Genomic DNA, 23,789 nt, shown 5'->3' with positions numbered 1-23,789 from the left:
CGCGGGGTCAGAGCGTTGCCACGGGTTACCGCGAGAGTTGCAGAGGAAACTGACCTGGGAGCTGCACGGACGGAGGAGAGAGAAGGGAGCTGACAGGAGCTGCTGTGAAGGTAAGTTACAGCTTCCTGACAGCTCCCCCTCCTACAGCCCATCCACTGGACCACCAGGGAGTGAGAGCCCCCCTCCCTGGCCAGCTAACCGGCAGGGAGGGGGGACGAAAAAATAAAAATATTAATAAAACAACTAATAAGAAAAAAAAAATATTAAAATAATAATAACAAAAAAAATAATACAATTAATAATAAAATAAAAAAATAATTACCTAAAAAAAAATAACAAAAAAAAAATATTAAGATAATAATTAAATAATAATTAATAAAATGCCCAACCCCCCACCAATGCTCTGCACACACACACACACACACACTGCACTCACACATACACACACTGCATTCATACACACACTGCACTGCATTCATTATATACACACTGCACTCATACACACACACTGCACTGCATTCATTATACACACACTGCATACACACTGCACTCATACACACACACACTGCACTCACACATACACACTGCATTCATCATTCATTATATACACACTGCACTCATATACACACACTGCACTGCATTCATTATACACACTCATATACACACTGCACTCATATACACACACTACACTCATACACACACTGCACTCATACACACACTGCATACACACACTGCACTGCATTCATTATATACACACTGCACTCATACACACACACTGCACTGCATTCATTATACACACACTGCATACACACTGCACTCATCATTCATTATATACACACTGCACTCATATACACACTGCACTCATATACACACACTGCACTGCATTCATTATACACACTCATATACACACTGCACTCATATACACACTGCACTCATATACACACACTACACTCATACACACACTGCACTCATACACACACTGCACTGCATTCATTATATACACACTGCATTCATACACACACACACACTGCACTCATATACACACACTGCACTCATACATACACACTGCATTCATACACACACTGCACTGCATTCATTATACACACACTGCACTCCATTCATTATATACACACTGCACTCATACACACTGCATACACACACACTGCATTTATATACACACACTGCACTCCATTCATTATATACACACTGCACTCATACACACTGCATACACACACACTGCATTCATATACACACTGCATTCATTATATACACACGCTGTAAATAAATATTCAGTTAATATAATTTTTTTAGGATCTAATTTTATTTAGAAATTTACCAGTAGCTGCTTCATTTCCCACCCTAGTCTTATACTCGAGTCAATACGTTTTCCCAATTTTTGGGGGTAAAATTAGGGGCCTCGGCTTATATTCGGGTCGGCTTATACTCGAGTATATACGGTAATACTACCAAACCACAGTTTGGTAAACACGACTACCTTCCTGCAGCGGAAGGCCAAATGTTACATTTACAAATTGACTTCACGCATATGAAAATGGCAAAAAGTGGACTAAAGTATTTACTTGTCATTGTAGACACATTTTGACTGCCCAGTTAGGATTAATAGTGATAAAGGAACTCCTTTCGTTTCAGCAGTTACACAGCAGGTTTGTAAAATGGCGAGTATAGATTGGAAATTTCATATACCCCATCACCCTCAGTCATCAGGGCAAGTAGAAATGATGAATAGAACGATAAAGGAGAAATTGACAAAAGGAGGCTTGGGTAGCACACATAATTGGCCAGACAATTTGCCAGCAGTTTTAGCTGAAATCAGAATGACCCCTAGTTCAACTACGGGTTATTCACCCTTTGAAATTTTAATGGGGAGACCTTTTCCAACTTCATGGTGTAAGTTCAAAGGTGCTTCGATGGTGAGCAGAGACCTAAATGTTGTGTTATATGTATTGAACCTTGTAGACGAATTGAATGGCATCTATGGTGATTTGTCTCTATCTATTCCTCATCCTTCAGGTACAACCACACATCCTTTCAGGCCTGGAGACCAAGTATTGGTGAAATCCCTCTTCAAATCCGGAACCTTTGATCCACCATACAGACCTCTGACAACCGTTGTTGCCATCACCAGAAGAGCAGTTCTGACCGAGGAGAACCAGATGTGGATTCATGCAAGCAGATTAAAAAGATGTCCCACATCAAGCACTCTGGATATTCCAAGCAAAGAACGATCAACCTCAGACTCTGGTCCAGAATGAACAATAGTTCCTGGTGCACCCTAATTATTCTTCTTTTCATGGGACTTGGTTATGTGGTCCCAAAGAACAGTGATGGTAAAATATGTTATTAATATATTTCACTCTAAGCAGGCTTTATCGTCTTCATCATGGGAAACAGACAATCATTTTATTGGATCTGCAAAGAATTTATACCAAGCCCTAAAATTTAACTACCGTATATACTCGAGTATAAGCAGAGTTTTTCAGCACATTTTTTGTGCTGAAAAACCCCAACTCGGCTTATACTCGAGTCAATAGTCTGTATTATGGCAATTTACATTGCCATAATACAGACTGGGGCTGTGGGGGCTGCAGAGAGTTTACTTACCTCTCCTGCAGCTCCTGTCAGCTCCCTTCTCCTCCGCGCCGTCCGGTCAGCTCTTCTGTCAGCTCCCACTGTAAGTCTCGCGAGAGCCGCGGCTCTCGCGAGACTTACACTGGGAGCTGACCATGGTGCTGAACGGACGGCGCGGAGGAGAAGAGAGCTGACAGGAGCTGCAGGAGAGGTAAGTAAACTCTCTGCAGCCCCCACAGCCCCCCCCCCCACTGAACTGCCAATGCTGGACCACCAGGGAAGGAGAGCCCCCCTCCCTGCCATGTATGAAGCAGGGAGGGGGGACGAAAAAAAAAAAATTGAAATAATAAAATATTAATAAGTAAAAAAAAAATATTACAAATAAAATAAAATAATAAAAAATAACAATAAAAATATTAAAATAATAATAAAATTAAATAAAATAATAAAAAATAATAAAATAAAATATTAAAATAATTAAAAATAATAATAATAAAATTGCCCACCCCCCACAAAGGCTCTGCAACACAAACACACACACACTGCACACATACTCATACACACACTGCACACATGCACTCATACACACACGCTGCACTCATACACACACGCTGCACTCATACACACACGCTGCACTCATACACACACGCTGCATTCATACACACACGCTGCACTCATATACACACGCTGCACTCATATACACACGCTGCACTCATACACACACACTGCACTCATACACACACGCTGCACTCATACACCCACACTGCATTCATACACACACACTGCATTCATTATATACACACACTGTGAATAAATATTCAATTAATATAATTTTTTTAGGATCTAATTTTATTTAGAAATTTACCAGTAGCTGCTGCATTTCCCACCCTAGTCTTATACTCGAGCCAATAAGTTTTCCCAGTTTTTTGGGGTAAAATTAGGGGCCTCGTCTTATATTCGGGTCGGCTTATACTGGAGTATATACGGTAATTTTTTAATAAACCTTAATTCATCCAGGAGGGAGGGACGGTCTTATTATAGCCATGGCTCCCCGGAGATTTTCTTCAGAAATAACGGTTCTGAAGTTTTTTTTTCTTCCCTGAGTGCTATAATAGACATTTAATTAATTTACTGATATGTTATTCTTTCAGAATAAAAGATTGGATTGAAATGGATTAATGACACAATTGATTAAGTAATGTCAGGATGCTCTATTATAACAGCTGCCCTTTGATCCTGATTTGTATCTTCTTCTTGTTTCCCCCCCTGCACTGGATATCCTGTTAACCAGGGGCGGACTGAGAGCCTTTGGGGCCCACGGGCATTAGATCCCAGGCCCTTTTTTTTTTTATTCTTTCTTTTTTTTTTTTAATTCTATTTTTTTGTGTGCAAGAGTTCACAGGTATGCCGTGGTTCCACAATAGCAGTCACGTGCGCTTTTTCAACATACATTACACATATGGCACATAGAAGGTCTGCACATTTTTATATAATGATAATGATAAGGTAGTTAAGCATGTGGTGCTCCCACTATATTCCCCGCTAGTATATTCAGTTTAAGCTATTGTAGCATAAAAGCAGGTTTAGCTTATTTAGCTTATAATTACGATTTGTTTCACAAGAGATTGTATGATACATGGTTAAAGATATACAGGCTGTAGTCATCTGAGTGTGTGATTTCTAGTGTGTCGTTGGGGAAGGTTGTTTAACTCTGGCTTGGTCTGCCTCTGGCGCCATTCTGGAGTGTGTGGAGGTCTGTGGGGTTGGTTGCCTTCGCTACCCTGGACGGGTCTGTATAGTGACTAATGGTTGCGGCTTGTGTGCGTTGTAGTTATCTGCAGTAGTGTGTGTCTGCCGTGGGTAGTGACTTGTGTCACATGTATGTGTTGATTTTGCCTACTGATTGTGCTGGTTTGCTGCTATGTATGACCTAGTGTGTATGTGTCTGCGGGTACCGTCATTTGCAGCGTGTGCAGGGCTGGGACAGTGTTTTAATGTCCATCTTGAGTCCAGGAACAACGTCCATCATGAGCTGGGTCTTAGTCTCGGTAGTAGGCGCCTAGGGCTGCAGAGGACCTGGCAGCAAAGTCCATTTGCGCTTTTCTCAGGGCGGTGGGCACTTCTTGGGGTCTGTTTCTGCCGCTTGTGATGTGGGTGCTTCCTTTGAAAGCCGCTGTCCTCCCCATGTACGGGTAACTGTGCATCTCGATGCGGGGTGTCCCCCTGTGTTGCCGGGTCTGCTGTTTCCTAGAATGCAGATTCTGGGCAGCTGCAGTCTGGGAGGGCTCCTGTGGCAAGGTGACGTGGTTGCGCTGGTTCCCCTCGTTTCCCGCCCTTTGCTTTGCAGTTTGCGAGTACTTGCCGGTGTTTGTAGCCGTTTGTGGTAATTTGCTGACCCGTCGTGAGGGCTTGTGTCGTCTACCAACCGGCCCCTTCGCATGGCGGGCCCTGCAGTACCTGGTGGGTCTTTTTTCTCGTGTCCGCGTGGTTGCGGGCTGTCCGCCATTTTGGATTGCCTGTGTTTACTTACCTCTCCTGCAGCTCCTGTCAGCTCCCTTCTCCTCCGCGCCGTCCGGTCAGCTCTTCTGTCAGCTCCCACTGTAAGTCTCGCGAGAGCCGCGGCTCTCGCGAGACTTACACTGGGAGCTGACCAAGGTGCTGAACGGACGGCGCGGAGGAGAAGAGATCTGACAGGAGCTGCAGGAGAGGTAAGTAAACTCTCTGCAGCCCCCACAGCCCCCCCCCACTGAACTGCCAATGCTGGACCACCAGGGAAGGAGAGCCCCCCTCCCTGCCATGTATGAAGCAGGGAGGGGGGACGAAAAAAAAATATTTGAAATAATAAAATATTAATAAGTAAAAAATAATAATATTACAAATAAAATAAAATAATAAAAAATAACAATAAAAATATTAAAATAATAATAAAATTAAATAAAATAATAAAAAATAATAAAATAAAATATTAAAATAATTAAAAATAATAATAATAAAATTGCCCACCCCCCACAAAGGCTCTGCAACACAAACACACACACTGCACACATACTCATACACACACTGCACACATGCACACACTGCACACATGCACTCATACACACACGCTGCACTCATACACACACGCTGCACTCATACACACACGCTGCACTCATACACACACGCTGCATTCATACACACACGCTGCACTCATATACACACGCTGCACTCATATACACACGCTGCACTCATACACACACACTGCACTCATACACACACGCTGCACTCATACACACACGCTGCACTCATACACCCACACTGCATTCATACACACACACTGCATTCATTATATACACACACTGTGAATAAATATTCAATTAATATAATTTTTTTAGGATCTAATTTTATTTAGAAATTTACCAGTAGCTGCTGCATTTCCCACCCTAGTCTTATACTCGAGTCAATAAGTTTTCCCAGTTTTTTGGGGTAAAATTAGGGGCCTCGTCTTATATTCGGGTCGGCTTATACTGGAGTATATACGGTAATTGTTTAATAAACCTTAATTCATCCAGGAGGGAGGGACGGTCTTATTATAGCCATGGCTCCCCGGAGATTTTCTTCAGAAATAACGGTTCTGAAGTTTTTTTTTCTTCCCTGAGTGCTATAATAGACATTTAATTAATTTACTGATATGTTATTCTTTCAGAATAAAAGATTGGAATGAAATGGATTAATGACACAATTGATTAAGTAATGTCAGGATGCTCTATTATAACAGCTGCCCTTTGATCCTGATTTGTATCTTCTTCTTGTTTCCCCCCCTGCACTGGATATCCTGTTAACCAGGGGCGGACTGAGAGCCTTTGGGGCCCACGGGCATTAGATCCCAGGCCCTTTTTTTTTTTTATTCTTTCTTTTTTTTTTTTTATTCTATTTTTTTGTGTGCAAGAGTTCACAGGTATGCCGTGGTTCCACAATAGCAGTCACGTGCGCTTTTTCAACATACATTACACATATGGCACATAGAAGGTCTGCACATTTTTATATAATGATAATGATAAGGTAGTTAAGCATGTGGTGCTCCCACTATATTCCCCGCTAGTATATTCAGTTTAAGCTATTGTAGCATAAAAGCAGGTTTAGCTTATTTAGCTTATAATTACGATTTGTTTCACAAGAGATTGTATGATACATGGTTAAAGATATACAGGCTGTAGTCATCTGAGTGTGTGATTTCTAGTGTGTCGTTGGGGAAGGTTGTTTAACTCTGGCTTGGTCTGCCTTGGGCGCCATTCTGGAGTGTGTGGAGGTCTGTGGGGTTGGTTGCCGTCGCTACCCTGGACGGGTCTGTATAGTGACTAATGGTTGCGGCTTGTGTGCGTTGTAGTTATCTGCAGTAGTGTGTGTCTGCCGTGGGTAGTGACTTGTGTCACATGTATGTGTTGATTTTGCCTACTGATTGTGCTGGTTTGCTGCTATGTATGTCCTAGTGTGTATGTGTCTGCGGGTACCGTCATTTGCAGCGTGTGCAGGGCTGGGACAGTGTTTTAATGTCCATCTTGAGTCCAGGAACAACGTCCATCATGAGCTGGGTCTTAGTCTCGGTAGTAGGCGCCTAGGGCTGCAGAGGACCTGGCAGCAAAGTCCATTTGCGCTTTTCTCAGGGCGGTGGGCACTTCTTGGGGTCTGTTTCTGCCGCTTGTGATGTGGGTGCTTCCTTTGAAAGCCGCTGTCCTCCCCATGTACGGGTAACTGTGCATCTCGATGCGGGGTGTCCCCCTGTGTTGCCGGGTCTGCTGTTTCCTAGAATGCAGATTCTGGGCAGCTGCAGTCTGGGAGGGCTCCTGTGGCAAGGTGACGTGGTTGCGCTGGTTCCCCTCGTTTCCCGCCCTTTGCTTTGCAGTTTGCGAGTACTTGCCGGTGTTTGTAGCCGTTTGTGGTAATTTGCTGACCCGTCGTGAGGGCTTGTGTCGTCTACCAACCGGCCCCTTCGCATGGCGGGCCCTGCAGTACCTGGTGGGTCTTTTTTCTCGTGTCCGCGTGGTTGCGGGCTGTCCGCCATTTTGGATTGCCTGTGTTTACTTACCTCTCCTGCAGCTCCTGTCAGCTCCCTTCTCCTCCGCGCCGTCCGGTCAGCTCTTCTGTCAGCTCCCACTGTAAGTCTCGCGAGAGCCGCGGCTCTCGCGACACTTACACTGGGAGCTGACCAAGGTGCTGAACGGACGGCGCGGAGGAGAAGAGAGCTGACAGGAGCTGCAGGAGAGGTAAGTAAACTCTCTGCAGCCCCCACAGCCCCCCCCCCACTGAACTGCCAATGCTGGACCACCAGGGAAGGAGAGTCCCCCTCCCTGCCATGTATGAAGCAGGGAGGGGGGACGAAAAAAAAAAATTTGAAATAATAAAATATTAATAAGTAAAAAATAATAATATTACAAATAAAATAAAATAATAAAAAATAACAATAAAAATATTAAAATAATAATAAAATTAAATAAAATAATAAAAAATAATAAAATAAAATATTAAAATAATTAAAAATAATAATAATAAAATTGCCCACCCCCCACAAAGGCTCTGCAACACAAACACACACACTGCACACATACTCATACACACACTGCACACATGCACACACTGCACACATGCACTCATACACACACGCTGCACTCATACACACACGCTGCACTCATACACACACGCTGCACTCATACACACACGCTGCATTCATACACACACGCTGCACTCATATACACACGCTGCACTCATATACACACGCTGCACTCATACACACACGCTGCACTCATACACACACGCTGCACTCATACACACACGCTGCACTCATACACCCACACTGCATTCATACACACACACTGCATTCATTATATACACACACTGTGAATAAATATTCAATTAATATAATTTTTTTAGGATCTAATTTTATTTAGAAATTTACCAGTAGCTGCTGCATTTCCCACCCTAGTCTTATACTCGAGTCAATAAGTTTTCCCAGTTTTTTGGGGTAAAATTAGGGGCCTCGTCTTATATTCGGGTCGGCTTATACTGGAGTATATACGGTAATTGTTTAATAAACCTTAATTCATCCAGGAGGGAGGGACGGTCTTATTATAGCCATGGCTCCCCGGAGATTTTCTTCAGAAATAACGGTTCTGAAGTTTTTTTTTCTTCCCTGAGTGCTATAATAGACATTTAATTAATTTACTGATATGTTATTCTTTCAGAATAAAAGATTGGATTGAAATGGATTAATGACACAATTGATTAAGTAATGTCAGGATGCTCTATTATAACAGCTGCCCTTTGATCCTGATTTGTATCTTCTTCTTGTTTCCCCCCCTGCACTGGATATCCTGTTAACCAGGGGCGGACTGAGAGCCTTTGGGGCCCACGGGCATTAGATCCCAGGCCCTTTTTTTTTTTATTCTTTCTTTTTTTTTTTTAATTCTATTTTTTTGTGTGCAAGAGTTCACAGGTATGCCGTGGTTCCACAATAGCAGTCACGTGCGCTTTTTCAACATACATTACACATATGGCACATAGAAGGTCTGCACATTTTTATATAATGATAATGATAAGGTAGTTAAGCATGTGGTGCTCCCACTATATTCCCCGCTAGTATATTCAGTTTAAGCTATTGTAGCATAAAAGCAGGTTTAGCTTATTTAGCTTATAATTACGATTTGTTTCACAAGAGATTGTATGATACATGGTTAAAGATATACAGGCTGTAGTCATCTGAGTGTGTGATTTCTAGTGTGTCGTTGGGGAAGGTTGTTTAACTCTGGCTTGGTCTGCCTCGGGCGCCATTCTGGAGTGTGTGGAGGTCTGTGGGGTTGGTTGCCTTCGCTACCCTGGACGGGTCTGTATAGTGACTAATGGTTGCGGCTTGTGTGCGTTGTAGTTATCTGCAGTAGTGTGTGTCTGCCGTGGGTAGTGACTTGTGTCACATGTATGTGTTGATTTTGCCTACTGATTGTGCTGGTTTGCTGCTATGTATGTCCTAGTGTGTATGTGTCTGCGGGTACCGTCATTTGCAGCGTGTGCAGGGCTGGGACAGTGTTTTAATGTCCATCTTGAGTCCAGGAACAACGTCCATCATGAGCTGGGTCTTAGTCTCGGTAGTAGGCGCCTAGGGCTGCAGAGGACCTGGCAGCAAAGTCCATTTGCGCTTTTCTCAGGGCGGTGGGCACTTCTTGGGGTCTGTTTCTGCCGCTTGTGATGTGGGTGCTTCCTTTGAAAGCCGCTGTCCTCCCCATGTACGGGTAACTGTGCATCTCGATGCGGGGTGTCCCCCTGTGTTGCCGGGTCTGCTGTTTCCTAGAATGCAGATTCTGGGCAGCTGCAGTCTGGGAGGGCTCCTTTGGCAAGGTGACGTGGTTGCGCTGGTTCCCCTCGTTTCCCGCCCTTTGCGAGTACTTGCCGGTGTTTGTAGCCGTTTGTGGTAATTTGCTGACCCGTCGTGAGGGCTTGTGTCGTCTACCAACCGGCCCCTTCGCATGGCGGGCCCTGCAGTACCTGGTGGGTCTTTTTTCTCATGTCCACGTGGTTGCGGGCTGTCCGCCATTTTGGATTGCCTGTGCTTTGTGGCCCGGCGTGCATTTGAGCACGGCAAATAGCATTGGTGGTCGCCCGTGGGGACCGGGATAACCCCCACCGGTCCAAAGGGGGAGGGGGATCGCAGGACACCGTTCGGAGACCTTGGGGGAGCGGCCGCCTCCCCCCAGCTCAAGCTCGTGTAGGCCCCAGGCCTTGGTCGGGTTACTCCGGTGCAATACCGTGGCATGATTGGCATCACTGTGTGTGTGTCCATCTTGTGGGCAGTTTGGTTGCAGTTTTGGGTCGATGGCTGCTTGTGGCACTGAGTTGGCTCCGATTCTCTGGCCCAGATCCTGGAGCTCAGACAAAACATGTCTGATCTGTTCAGCAGTCAGGCTCCGCCCCCCCCCCCCCCCCCCCGATCCCAGGCCCTTTGAATGCACAAATATATGTGCATTAAATAAATGGTAAAGGATCACTATAGTGTCAGGAAAACAAAGCGGTTTTCCTGACACTATAGTGCCCTAAGGGTGCCCCCAACCTCAGGGTCCCCCTCCCGTGGCTAGTCACATCCTCCCTCTCTCTGTCACTAGTCACCCCCTCCCTCACTCTGTCACTAGAGTGAGGGGATGACTAGTGACAGAGTGAGGGAGGGGGTGACTAGTGACAGAGTGAGGGAGGGAAGGGGTGACACAGTGACAGAAGGAGGGATGGGGTGACTAGTGACAGAGGGAGGGGTGACTAATGACAGAGGGAGGGGGTAACACAATTACAGAGGGATGGGGTGACACAATGACAGAGGGAGGGGTGACACAGGGAGGGGTGACTAGTGACACAGTGACAGAGGGAGGGTGGGGGTGACACAGTGACACAGGGAGTGATTAGTGACACAGTGACGGAGGGAGGGGTTGACTAGTGACAGAGGGAGGGGTGACTAGTGGCAGTGAGGGAGGGGGGTGACACAGTGACGGGTGACTAGTGATAGAGGGAGGGGGTGACTAGTGACAGAGGGAGGGAGGGGTGACAGAGAGAAGGGGTGACTAGTTACAGAGGGAGGGGGTGACTAGTGACAGAGGGAGGGGGTGACACCGTGACAGAGGGAGGGGTGACTAGTGACAGAGGGAGGGGGTGACAATTGACAGAGGGAGGGGTGACAGTGACAGAGGGAGGGGGTGACTAGTGACAGAGGGAGGGCTGACTAGTGACAGAGGGAGGGGGTGACTAGTGAGAGAGGGAGGGTGGGGGTGACACAGTGACAGAGGGAAGGGGTGACTAGTGACACAGGGAGGGGGTGACTAGTGACACAGGGAGGGGTGACTAGTGACACAGTGACAGAGGGAGGGTGGGGGTGATTAGTGACAGAGGGAGGGGGTGACAAAGTGACAGAGGGAGGGAGGGGTGACTAGTGACAGAGGGAGGGGGTGACTAGTGACAGAGAAAGGGGGTGAGTAGTGACACAGTGGGGGGTGACTAGTGACAGAGGGAGGGTGGGGGGTGACAGAGGGAGGGAGGGGTGACAGTGGCAGAGAGAGGGGTTGACTAGTGACAGAGGGAGGGGGTGACAGTGACAGAGGGAGGGGGTGACAGTGACAGAGGGAGGGGGTGACAGTGACAGAGGGAGGGGGTGACACATTGACAGAGGGAGGGGGTGACACATTGACAGAGGGAGGGGGTGACTAGTGGCAGAGGGAGGGCGTGACTAGTGGCAAAGGGAGGGGTGGCAGACACATTGACAGAGGGAGGGGGGTGACAGGGGGAGGGGGTGACACATTGACAGAGGGCGGGGGTGACTAGTGACAGAGGAAGGGGGTGACTAGTGACCGAGCGAGGGGGGTGACAGTGACAAAGAGAGGTTGGTGACAGTGACAGAGGGAGGGGGTGACAGTGACAGAGGGAGGGGGTGACTAGTGACAGAGGGAGGGGTGCCACAGTGACAGAGGGAGGGAGGGGTGACTAGTGACAGAGGGAGGGGATGACTAGTGACAGAGGGAGGGGGTGACTAGTGACAGAGTGGGGGGTGACTAGTGACAGAGGGAGGGAGGGGTGACAGTGACAGAGAGGGGGTGACAGTGACAGAGGGAGGGGGTGACACATTGACAGAGGGAGGGGGGTGACTAGTGGCAGAGGGAGGGGGTGACAGACACATTGACAGAGAGAGGGGGTAAGAGTGACAGGCGGTGACACATTGACAGAGGGAGGGGGTGACTAGTGACAGAGGGAGGGGGTGACTAGTGACAGAGGGAGGGTGGTGATAGTGACAGAGGGAGGGGGTGACAGTGACAGAGGGATGGGGGGTGAAAGTGACAGAGGGAGGGGGTGACAGTGACAGATGGAGGGTGGTGACAGTGACAGAGAGAGGGTGGTGACAGTGACAGAGGGAGGGTGGTGACAGTGACAGAGGGAGGGGGTGACAGTGACAGATGGAGGGTGGTGGCAGTGACAGAGGGAGGGGGGTGACAATGACAGAGGGAGGGGGTGACAGTGACAGAGGGAGGGGGGTGACAGTGACAGAGGGAGGGGGTGACAGTGACAGAGGGAGGGGGGTGACAGTGACAGAGGGAGGGGGTGAAAGTGACAGAGGGAGGGGGTGAAAGTGACAGAGGGAGGGGGGTGACAGTGACAGAGGGAGGGTGGTGACAGTTACAGAGAGAGGGTGGTGACAGAGACAGAGGGAGGGGGGGACAGTGACAGAGGGAGGGTGGTGACAGTGACAGAGAGAGGGTGGTGACAGTGACAGAGGGAGGGTGGTTATAGTGGGAGGGGGGTGACAGTGACAGAGGGAGGGGGTGGCAGTGAAAGAGGCAGGGTGGTGACAGTGACAGAGAGAGGGTGGTGACAGTGACAGAGGGAGGGGGTGATAGTGGGAGGGGGTGACAGTTACAGAGGGAGGGGGGTAACAGTGACAGAGGGAGGGGGTGACAGTGACAGAGGGAGGGGGTGACAGTGACAGAGGGAGGGGGTGACAGTGACAGTGGGAGGGGGTAACACATTGACAGAGAGAGGGGGGTGACAGTGGGAGGGGGGTGACAGTGACAGAGGGAGGGGGTGACAGTGGGAGGGTGGTGACAGGGACAGATGTAGGGGGGTGAAAATGACAGAGGGAGGGGGTGACAGTGACAGAGGGAGGAGGTGGCAGTGACAGAGGGAGGGGGTGACAGCGACAGAGGGAGGGGGTGAAAATGACAGAGGGAGGGTGGTGACAGAGACAGAGGGAGGGGGTGACAGTGACAGAGAGAGGGTGGTGACAGTGACAGAGGGAGGGGGTGACAGAGGGAGGGGGTGACAGTGACAGAGGGAGGGGGTGACAGTGACAGAGGGAGGGGGTGACAGTGACAGAGGGAGGGGGTGACAGTGACAGATGGAGGGTGGTGGCAGTGACAGAGGGAGGGGGGTGACAGTGACAGAGAGAGGGTGGTGGCAGTGACAGAGGGAGGGGGGTGACAGTGACAGAGAGAGGGTGGTGACAGTGACAGAGGGAGGGGGGTGACAGTGGGAGGGGGGTGACAGTGACAGTGGGAGGGGGATGACACATTAACAGAGAGAGGGAGGGTGAGTAGTGACACAGTGGGGGGGGTAAGGGAGGGTGAGTAGTGACACAGTGGGGGGAGGTAAGGGAGGGTGAGTAGTGACACAGTGGGGGGGAGGTAAGGGGGGTAAGTAGTTCCTACCTGTCTTTCTGCTCCCTCTGGTCTCCCTGGCTGCTGCTCCTTCCCCTGCTGATCGGGCTCTGTGTGAGAGGAGAGTACAGGAAGTGAGGTCACTTCCTGGCCCCGCCTCTCCCATCACACAGAGCCGCACGGGATAGGGAGAAGGAGACCTGGCAGAGAGCTGGTGAAGCTGCCAGGTCTCATGTAAGGGTAAGGGGCGGGGATTTACAGAGCGGTAGGTTGTTGGGGCCCTGCGCTGCATCAGGGGCCCCAGCAACCTATTAAAGGAAATTATTTTTTTTTTTTTGCCATTCCAGTTGGAGAGATCTCTGATCTCTGATCTCTCCAGCTGGAGCATGGCTGTGCAGCCGGGCCCCTGACTGCCTCGGGCCCTCGGTCCATGACCGATGTGCCCGAGTGGTCAGTCTGCACCTGCTGTTAACACCTTGCCTTTATGACTATTGGGAAGTGTTTGTGTAATCAAGTAACAGCTTTTGACCAGCTAATGCCAAATGTGCTTTAAGTTCTTTGAAGATGCAATTGACAGGACATGACTGTATTATGTAAAGACAACCCCTTTTGGATGTGTACAGAATTCTGTTATAAGATCTGTGTTTTCTCCATTAAAATTAGGAGCAGTATTTTGTCATACACTTGTGTGACGGAGTACTGCCCTCCGAGCTCGTATTTCTGCTGTGTCCATTCCTTGTCTTCATACCTGAGAGAAAACATTGCTGTCTGCTGAATTTAAACCACCACAAGCAGCAAAACAATTAGAATGTTTACAACTGCGCAGTAAGTGCACTATTTGGCGCTTCTATTTGACTCTCAGATATGAAGTGCACACCCCAAATATACTATTTAGCACCAAAAAAAAAATAAAAAAAAAATGACTTTTTAAAACTCCAATGTAAGCAGCAGATTAGCAGCAAAACAATTAGAATGTTTACCACTGCGCAGTAAGCGCACTATTTGACGCTTCTATTTGACTCTCAGATATGAAGTGCACCGCAGGCCGCAAATGTACTATTTAGCAGATTAGCAGCAAAACAATTAGAATGTTTACCACTGCGCTGTAAGCGCACTATTAGACGCTTCTATTTGACTCTCAGATATGAAGAGCAGGCCCCAAAATGTACTATTTAGCAGATTAGCACCCAGAAAATAAAAATGTTTACCACTGCGCTGTAAGCACACTATTAGACACTTCTATTTGACTCTCAGATATGAATTGCACCGCAGGCCCCAAAATTGACTATTTAGCAGATTAGCAGCAAAACAATTAGAATGTTTACAACTGCGCAGTAAGCGCACTATTTGACGCTTCTATTTGACTCTCAGATATGAAGTGCAGGCCCCAAAATGTACTATTTAGCAGTTTAGCACCCAAAAAATGTTAAGTTTTAAAACTGCAATGTGACAGCAGTATTTGACTCTTCTATTTGACTCTCAGATATGAAGTGCACCCCACTAATACAATTTTTTGGGTGCTGAAAAGTACAAGTTTTAAGTTTTAAGTTTTAAAACTGCAATGTGACCGCAGTATTTGACTCTTCTATTTGACTCTCAGATATGAAGTGCACCCCACTAATAAAAAATGTTTGGGTGCTAAAAAGTACAAGTTTTAAGTTTAACGTTTTAAAACTGCAATGTGACAGCAGTATTTGACGATTCTATTTGACTCTCAGATATGAAGTGCACCCCACTAATGTACTATCTCACTAATGTACTATTTAGCACGAAAAAATTTTTACTTTTTAAAACTCCGATGTAACCGCGGTATTTGAAGCTTCTATTTGACTCTCAGATATGAAGGGCACCCCACTAATGTACTAGTTTGCAGAATTATTTTCTAAGCTGTCCTTCACAGCTGCAGCACCCTCTCCCTACACTAATAAGAGCTCATGTGCGTGCGGCGCTACGCGACTCCAGCTTATATATTAAGGCTGGGTCACATGCTGCACTGGCCAATCACAGCCATGCCACTAGTAGGCATGGCTGTGATGGCTTATAAGGGCACACAAGTCAAACGCTTGTTGATTGGCTGCCCTGCAGCATTGGAAAGCGCGCCATTAAATCGCCGAACACCGAACTCCAACCCGAACTTACAGTGATATGTCCGTGTTCGGGTCCGGGGTCCATAAAACGTATTGTTCGGTACGAACCCGAACTTTACAGTTCAGGTTCACTCAACTCTAGCTATTACCCTACGGTTGAAAAAATTTATAACTGAATATCAATTACAGCGTTTTGGCCATTTGTACTTCACAATGTTTAACGGCCACTGGAGGCCAAGCAAGATCCCCACCACTGCTGCTTGAGGTCTTCTTTAAGCAGAAAGATGTGCTGATAAGATGCCATGTACTCCACGTCCCTAGGCTATGGATTTTGCAAAGAGTATTGTATGGGCCTAATTTAGGGTATCTACAGGCAGTCCTTCTAGGTATATCTGGTTAAATAAGGCCCTGAGCATGGGGTTAATTTGCAGTTCTAATATTTTATAATACTAAGCCGTGTAGCTGTCGGGACCCAGTGCCTTCCCCTTTTTAAGGGATGCAATTGCTGTGTGTATTTCCTCTTCCATGATATTTTCACACAAAAAAAACCCTAGAATCATCACCTATGTGAGGAAGGTGGTTGCTTTTCAAAAAAGAGATACACTGGACATGATTGTCTCCTGGGGCAAAAGAAAGTGTTCGAAAGTAGTCATAGAAAAGCTTGTTAATAGCATTGTGATAAGTGCCCCTGTTACCCTCAGGGGAGGTGAGTGAATTTGCCTGTTTAAATTTAGTTCTAGGATTGGCCATGCATGACTGCAGTCCCCCATACTTTAAATCCCATTTAAAGAAGTGCTGCATGTGGAAGTCAACTTTTGATTGTGCATGGTTAGCAATAAACGTCATCAGGGTGTGTTTAGCATCTAGGTAGAGTTTTTTTTATGTTAGTAGTAGGGTTATCTAGGTTGTGTGTAGGAATGTTTGAGTTCTTTTTCTAGAGTACCAAAATTTTGCTGCCTCCTAATTGAGGTTGTATATGACATGACCTGTCCCCTCATAACTGTCTTGGACGTCTCTTGCAGCAACTTATACCACAACTCCTCTCAAGCTTTTAATACTCTTATTATTGCCCTAAGTAATTTAACTCTGAAATTAACTATCTATAAACTTTATATCCCTTTAACCTAACCACTTCTACCAGTATCTTTGATCCTGCATGCATTTACAAAGCTGCATACACTCAGTTCAAACACAACACATACATACATATCTCTTATACTTACCTCATTCCATATACAGTCTTTTTGCCTCTAACACAAGTATCAATTGTGGGAGGGGCATGTATTTTCCCTACTTATTTTCCCTTACCTTAATCCACACCGTCTGTGGTCTAGCGATTTGCATGACCCTCCCTCCACTTCCACTACTCAACATATCCATTTTTTTTCTTCTCCCCTTTTCTCCTCTCTTTACTCTTGGATGGGCCCTCTTTTTATTTAAAGGCCCTACGTCATCGTCGGATCCGGCACACCACAACCAACTTGCCCTTATATTTTAACTACTCTTATACTTATCTCTTACTCCATATACGGTCTTTTTGCCCCTAACACAAATATATATATATAAATATATATATATATATATATATATATATGTATTGTGATAAAGTGAAGGCAGAAAGGCCATTTAACCCCAGTGGGAGTATATGTAGTTTGTGTGTTGCACAACACAAAGCTAGGTTTAGTTATGGGCCCCTGGGGTGGAGCATTTGGAGAGAAGGGTGGGCCAATGCTCCACTCCACATTTTTAGTGGTTTTCCTGGGAGACATAGATCCAGGCCAGGGTTTTTTGGACTGTCTCCAACCCACTGCTCAGCTGCAGATAATCAGCGGTAGCAGTGGGAATAAACCAATACCTGCTAGGCAGGTACAGGGGGGATTGCTGGCTTCCTCCCAGGAAGCAGGTAGGAGAGAGGCTGTTCTCTCCAGAGAGAGAGTCAAGGAGACTAGGCACTGGGAGTGCAGAAAGGGAAGCAGTTAAGGCTGGCTTGGAGCACTGGGAGTGCAAAAGAAAAGCAGTCAAGGCTGGTTTGGAGCACTGGGAGTGCAGAAAGGGAAGCAGTCAAGACTGGCTTGGAGCACTGGAGTGCTGAGAGCGGACTAAGACACTAGGTTGGTGAAACCAATAATTTTGTTCTAGTTTAACCCCTGAGAGATAGGGAACCTAATGTTAGTTAGTGCTCAGACGAGCTAGGTTTTTGTTTATAGGGATTTGTGTTATATTTATGTTTTCATTTACTGCTGTCTCCTGTGTGGATTTACAAACAAAGTGCCTGGAGTATATGCAATTACAAGGACTGTGCCTGTTGTTTACCCTAGAGGACCGTGCTACCTGCAAACATGGATCACTCTATATATATATATATATATATATATATATATATATATATATAGAGAGAGAGAGAGAGAGAGAGAGAGAGAGATGTTTAATGTCTGCAATATCCAGTCAAACTCACTTTATTTGTTTTTCGCAATTTTTTGTGGTTGGGGAGCAAATGGCACCTTAGAATTCTGTAAAAAAACAGAAATAAGAGTAAGCGCTAAATACCCAAAAGGCAGCAACCCTATAAGGGAATCTCTCAAAAAACCCTTAAACAGATAGCGGATACAGGAAATAGGGGGAAGGGCTGCGCCACAAAAAGTCAATGTATAAATAGTCCAAGTAAAAAAAAGGAAAGAAAGTCTTATCTGGAGCAGGTCCAGTAGGAGACGCAGAATCTGTAGATGTTGGTCCGGAGCGGATATCCTCTTTCTCCTCCTTCTTAGGGATTCACTCGAATATAGGGAAAATAGAGAACAAAAAATGGTGCAATACGTCTGATAAAGAGATACAACAGTCTAAAAGCTGGTATAGAACTCACATGTGTAGGAGCTGTAACTCGCTCTAGTTTGAAAGGCGTGCAGCGGTACAATCCCCGCTTATGGGATATAGGGGAGATTCCTCCGTCAGTGATGTATTCAGGAATCAAATGTAAGAGAAAGGAGACAACAAATAGTGCTCACTGGGTAAAATCCACGGATAAAATAGAAATAAAAATAATACTCACAAGAATGGAGCAGACCAACTGCTCCTTGATAATAACACTGGTGGTATTATCCCCACCTTGGGATTACTTGGGGTCCAGGATGATGCCAGGTAAAAAACAGGTAAAAAACAGTGTTCAGTGTATTTAAAAAGATAGATGGTACCAATAAAAAAAGTAACCAAATAATCTTTAATATAATAAAATACACAATAAAATTCCACAAACGCGTTTCGCCAATACGGCTTTATCAATATGGAAAGAGAACCTGATACCTGGCAAGGGAGAGTTTAAATGGCAATTCAAATAATTAAAATTGGCGCCCAAAATTAGGAATAGCCAATCAAAATCCAAATAATGTGCAGTAATAACATAACATATTAAAATAAACTGATTGTATACAACATACATTACAATAAGCTCTATGAGCCTTATAAAACATAGATATTAAAAAAACGAAGGTTAAATAATGTAAAAATAAATTTTGTAATGCGGTCATGTGACCGGCAGGCGGCCGCAAGGGGTTCTGGGGCTTGTAGTGTATAGACGTCGGCAAGCACTGCGCAGCTGCCGGCGTCTGTGTAAGGAGGTTAGAATTAGACGTCGGCTCGCATACAATTGCGGCCGGCGTCTGACGAATAGGAACACACTATGGTATGACGACGGCTCGCGTGTAGCTGCGGCCGTCGTCATGGAGACCTGGATAAACAATGAAGCCGACGGCTGGCACAAAGCTGCAGCTGTCGTCAAGGAAACAGATAAAACGTCGGATCACAGGGAAATGTGATCGGCGAAATGGAGAGAAGGCTATGTGTCTGATATACTGAAAAGTATCATCAGACTTAGCCTTATGCCAATGAAAAATAAAATGAATATAAAATAGTGTGAATAAATGTACCACATAACGAAATACAGTGAATAAATGCACCACATGAATGAACAGTTAAATGAACAGTACAAAAATGTTGGTGCAATCATACTGATAAAATATGGTAAAACCTGCAAAGCAATAAAAGCAATAATAGTAAAAGGCAGAATAAAATGCATAGGATTTCCTTAGAATTCTGTGCCTACTTCACATGGAAAGATAAATTGCATGGCCTCTTCCAAAATCTTGTTATATGTTGAAGATTACCATCCTCATTGTAATAATTGAATGTTATAACCAATGTTGCTGCCACAGATTCCTTAAAGCTATATTTTAGCATTGATCCTGCGTGACATTGATCCACCATGTTCAAGCTATTCATCTCTATTTTCAGCAAGGCACGGGCTTTGCCACTTGGTGTTTTAGCATCTATAGGATGTGCATGTATTAGTAGTTTGTGGATCTATCGACAATGATTGCTGGTACCCTATTGCTGGTTGGTAAAGAGCATGCTGCCTCTGCAGCACCCTCCCCCTCTCCCCCCTGCCCCAACTGTAATCAGAGGTAGACTGTTAGCCATAGTCACTGTTTTCTACTCTAATTCCTGAAGAGAATCCTGGAATCTAAAACAGGAGGCACCTACAGCAGTCAAAGAGTTAAACACAATTATATCTAACGAAAATATTTGACATTTACCAATGATTCTAAATAGGGAGAGTTTTTGTATTACCAGTTAGTCCTTGGTTCATGGTTCTTGTGCTTTCATGTTTTTGTTTACTGGAGTGGAATGAATGTTTTTGACAGGCATTGTAACACAGTGGAATATGTCCTGTTCACGTGTATACCATTTAACACAGTGATAGAGAGCCATGTCTGCAGGGCCTGTGCTATGTATAATTAGTTCATACTGAGTGCCAGCACTGATTATTCTAGAAGAGTAATGGGTTGAGGACATCCCAGGTCCATAGGAGGGAGATGTGTGCGACTCACTGTTAATTAAAATGAATTTAGGGTTCTCTCCAATTGTTTGTTTGAGGAAAACTGTCCATCCACCATCCTTAACACCCACATTGCATGTAAAAGTAAAGCTTTCTCCAGATCTTATGTATCCAATCTGTGGGCTCATTACTGGCGTTTGTGATTGTACTCCTGTTAAATACAAAATGGAACAAAATGGATTAAATGTATAAAATAATAAATTCATACTATATCTGAAATGTGTTTTTCTTTAACTCACCTAAAATCAAGAGTGAAGTGCAGCATAACAAAGTCTGTGACAAACTCATTTTAAGAGGAAATACTCAAGTGCGTTCCTGTCAGGATTATGATAAACTATGATGCAAACCATTTATATATATATACACAAAATATGGAGTGTTAGCAGTCCTCTGATAGCACTTCCCCATAATGCAAATAATATACAATGCAGAGGATTTAAAAACGATGACATACGTTATACCAGTGATCTATTATACTTTAACGTGTGCATAAAATAGTTTCTAATTTGTATCAGACTTTATTTCTATTTTTATCAAACTTTATTTCTAACGCACATTTGGTGAGATTATGAATGCACCATGAATCCATGTCCAACAACTAATATTTTAGTTCTCAGGCAATCTATAAACAGATTAAATCCACTCTCCAGCTGTAATACCTGAAGCATTGATCTAGAAGCACAAGGAAAAAATATGTTGCAGAGATTAGCAATAAAATAAAACAAAATAAAAACAAACCCTAAAATTTGCGCTAGATGTCTGTTCAACCGTAATTCACCTCTTTCATATTAAGTGCACCCACACTAATTATATATAATATCATTTTGTTTAGTAGAAACATGGATTACATTTCACATTTAAATATTTACTCATGAAACCTAATAAACCTAATAACTAAAAAAAAAGTGTGAGAAATTAATAAATGTATCATTAATAACTTTACTGCAATAGTATACATCAGAGATGTCTCACAAGTATAACAGTACCCCCTAGGTACAGATTTTATTGTGTTTTGGGAAGTTACAGGTTCAAATATAGACAATATAGACAACCCATGGTATTCAAAACGGGGTATCTCCATCTTTCTTAGTAGCCACTTAGTCACAAACCCTGGCCAAAGTTAGCATTCATATTTGTTGTTTTGTATTTATTACACAAAAACTGCACTTTCGCTGATGATATCATCGTTGTGATTCATTTTACTGTTTTAAAACACTCATATTTGTGTTCCGTCTGCTAAGTAAAACAGTACCCTTATATATATATATATATCATAAATATACAAATATTAATAGAAAAATACAGTTAGAATTCAATTATATCATAATATATCATATGTGATAATATAATTTTTAAATTTTTAAAATGTATTTATAATTTTTACTTTATCTCCAACATGGGCTCAGTACTCACATTCCTGTCTAATTCTTGCCTCAATGCTATTCTCAAGCCTCAATATAATGTCCAAGAGAAATGCACACAGATGGTTTCTAGTCTTGTGCAATATTTGCATATATATGTTAACCAACATAGTGCACTAAAGAATTTTGTAATTTTTTATTCTTTCGGAGAGTGTGTGATATCATGTTTGTGAGATCAGGTGATGTGCTGCCTTAAAGGCACAGAAGCCCAGATGATGTGAGCCAATCTCCTTTAGGCTCCTCACAATCGCAACAGTTGCACTATTTTTGCCAATATTTTGCACAAGACAATATTGTGTTATTATTTTGCATGTGCTTTTTATGGCATGATTTGTGATACAACAACCACATGAGATACCTGTTTCCAGCCAAAACAACACAGTCCTCTCTAAGGGAATATACAGCCACAGACTTGACATTGCAGAAAGGAACAGTTTTGTTTAATAAATAAACAAATGCCAAACTCGGCTTTAAATCACAAACAATTCAAAAATACTACTAACAGAAGCTTAGCTTTTTTTAAGGCACTAACTAAACATTTAGAGATACTAACTATTCCAAACAAAATAACTTGATAAACACAATATCTGTTTTCTCTGATAAGTTTAACTGATGGCTTGCCCTCAGCAATGTAAGCAAAATAAATTTCTTCTTTCTAAAAGTCAGCAGCCTGACAATTTTCCTGCTGCTCATTAATTAGGGAGAGATGAGTGGATAGAGACTGTGAAGGATTCTGGATCCCATATACATTTTCTCCACTAGCCTTCCAGAGATCCTGAAAGGCTGCTATATCCTACATTGAAAGAACCTTTTCCTCTTAGCTGTCACTAGTGACGACTGAGGAATTGACAAGGTTTGACAAAAGGTAGCTCTGTTTTTTTGTCAAGCATAGGAACAATACATTAGACAAAGTGTCCTTGCTTTGTCTTATGATATCTTTTGATTGACATGGAATTTCAGTGAAATTCCAACAGTCTTTATGAGCATTTCATAAAGCAGGGAGACAGAGTTTCTTGAAATGTTTTCATTATATATCTATGCATACTTGAACCCATCTCTTCTCAACACTGCCATCTTCTTCTCTAGCCCCGTCTTAGGCTTCGGGCAATTTTATCTATAAAGAACTGCAAATAGTTGAGATGTTATAGGCATGGATTGCCCATCGAGCAGGAAGATGACAAAATAGTTATAACACCTAATGGGAAAGGGAAAGTTTGGCAGATGCAGTTTTAGAGTATGCAGAGGTGATAGCTATAACAAGCATTTTAGTTGCACAACTGCAAGATGTCCACACAACTTTCTGGCTAAAATTGATATTTGTCATATTTAAAGGACCACTATAGGCACCCAGACCACTTCAGCTCAATGAAGTGGTATGGGTGCCAGGTCCCTCTAGTTTTAACCCTGCAGCTGAAAACATAGCAGTTTCAGAGAAACTGCTATGTTCCACTGAGGGTTAATCCAGCAGCTAGAGGCGCTTCCGCGATTCTCATTGTGAAAATCACAGTGAGAACCTGCAGGACGTCCATAGGAAAGCATTGAGTAATGTTTTCATATGGGCTGTTTAAATGCGCGTGCGGCTCTTGCCGTGCATGCACATTTGGATCTGACGTCGGCAGGGGATGGAGAGTTCCCCAGCACAGAGGGAGCCCGGCAC

General features: G+C 44.4%; 1 protein-coding gene across 16 annotated transcripts in view; it reads right to left on the bottom strand.

Moving 5' to 3' along the window:
• Nucleotides 1–23,789, bottom strand: part of LOC134611593 (immunoglobulin lambda-1 light chain-like) — a 565,493-nt gene that overhangs the window by 136,542 nt on the left and 405,162 nt on the right. The window contains exons 1-2 of one of the 16 annotated variants that reach the window (XM_063455618.1): nt 20,951–21,040; nt 20,534–20,862 (exon numbers count right to left, since the gene is read on the bottom strand). The exons of the other annotated variants lie outside the window; for them this stretch is intronic. Of the exons in view, the coding sequence (XP_063311688.1) occupies nt 20,534–20,862; nt 20,951–20,999 (378 nt within the window). The 5' untranslated portion in view covers nt 21,000–21,040. Of the gene's footprint in view, nt 1–20,533; nt 20,863–20,950; nt 21,041–23,789 lie in introns of those variants that run through there. 16 annotated transcript variants of the gene reach the window in all.

This window comes from Pelobates fuscus, chromosome 5, assembly GCF_036172605.1.
Source record: "Pelobates fuscus isolate aPelFus1 chromosome 5, aPelFus1.pri, whole genome shotgun sequence".
Classification (NCBI taxonomy): Eukaryota; Metazoa; Chordata; class Amphibia; order Anura; family Pelobatidae; genus Pelobates; species Pelobates fuscus.
The sequence above is the reverse complement of the archived record's forward strand: the minus strand, read 5'-3'. Positions and strand labels throughout refer to the sequence as shown.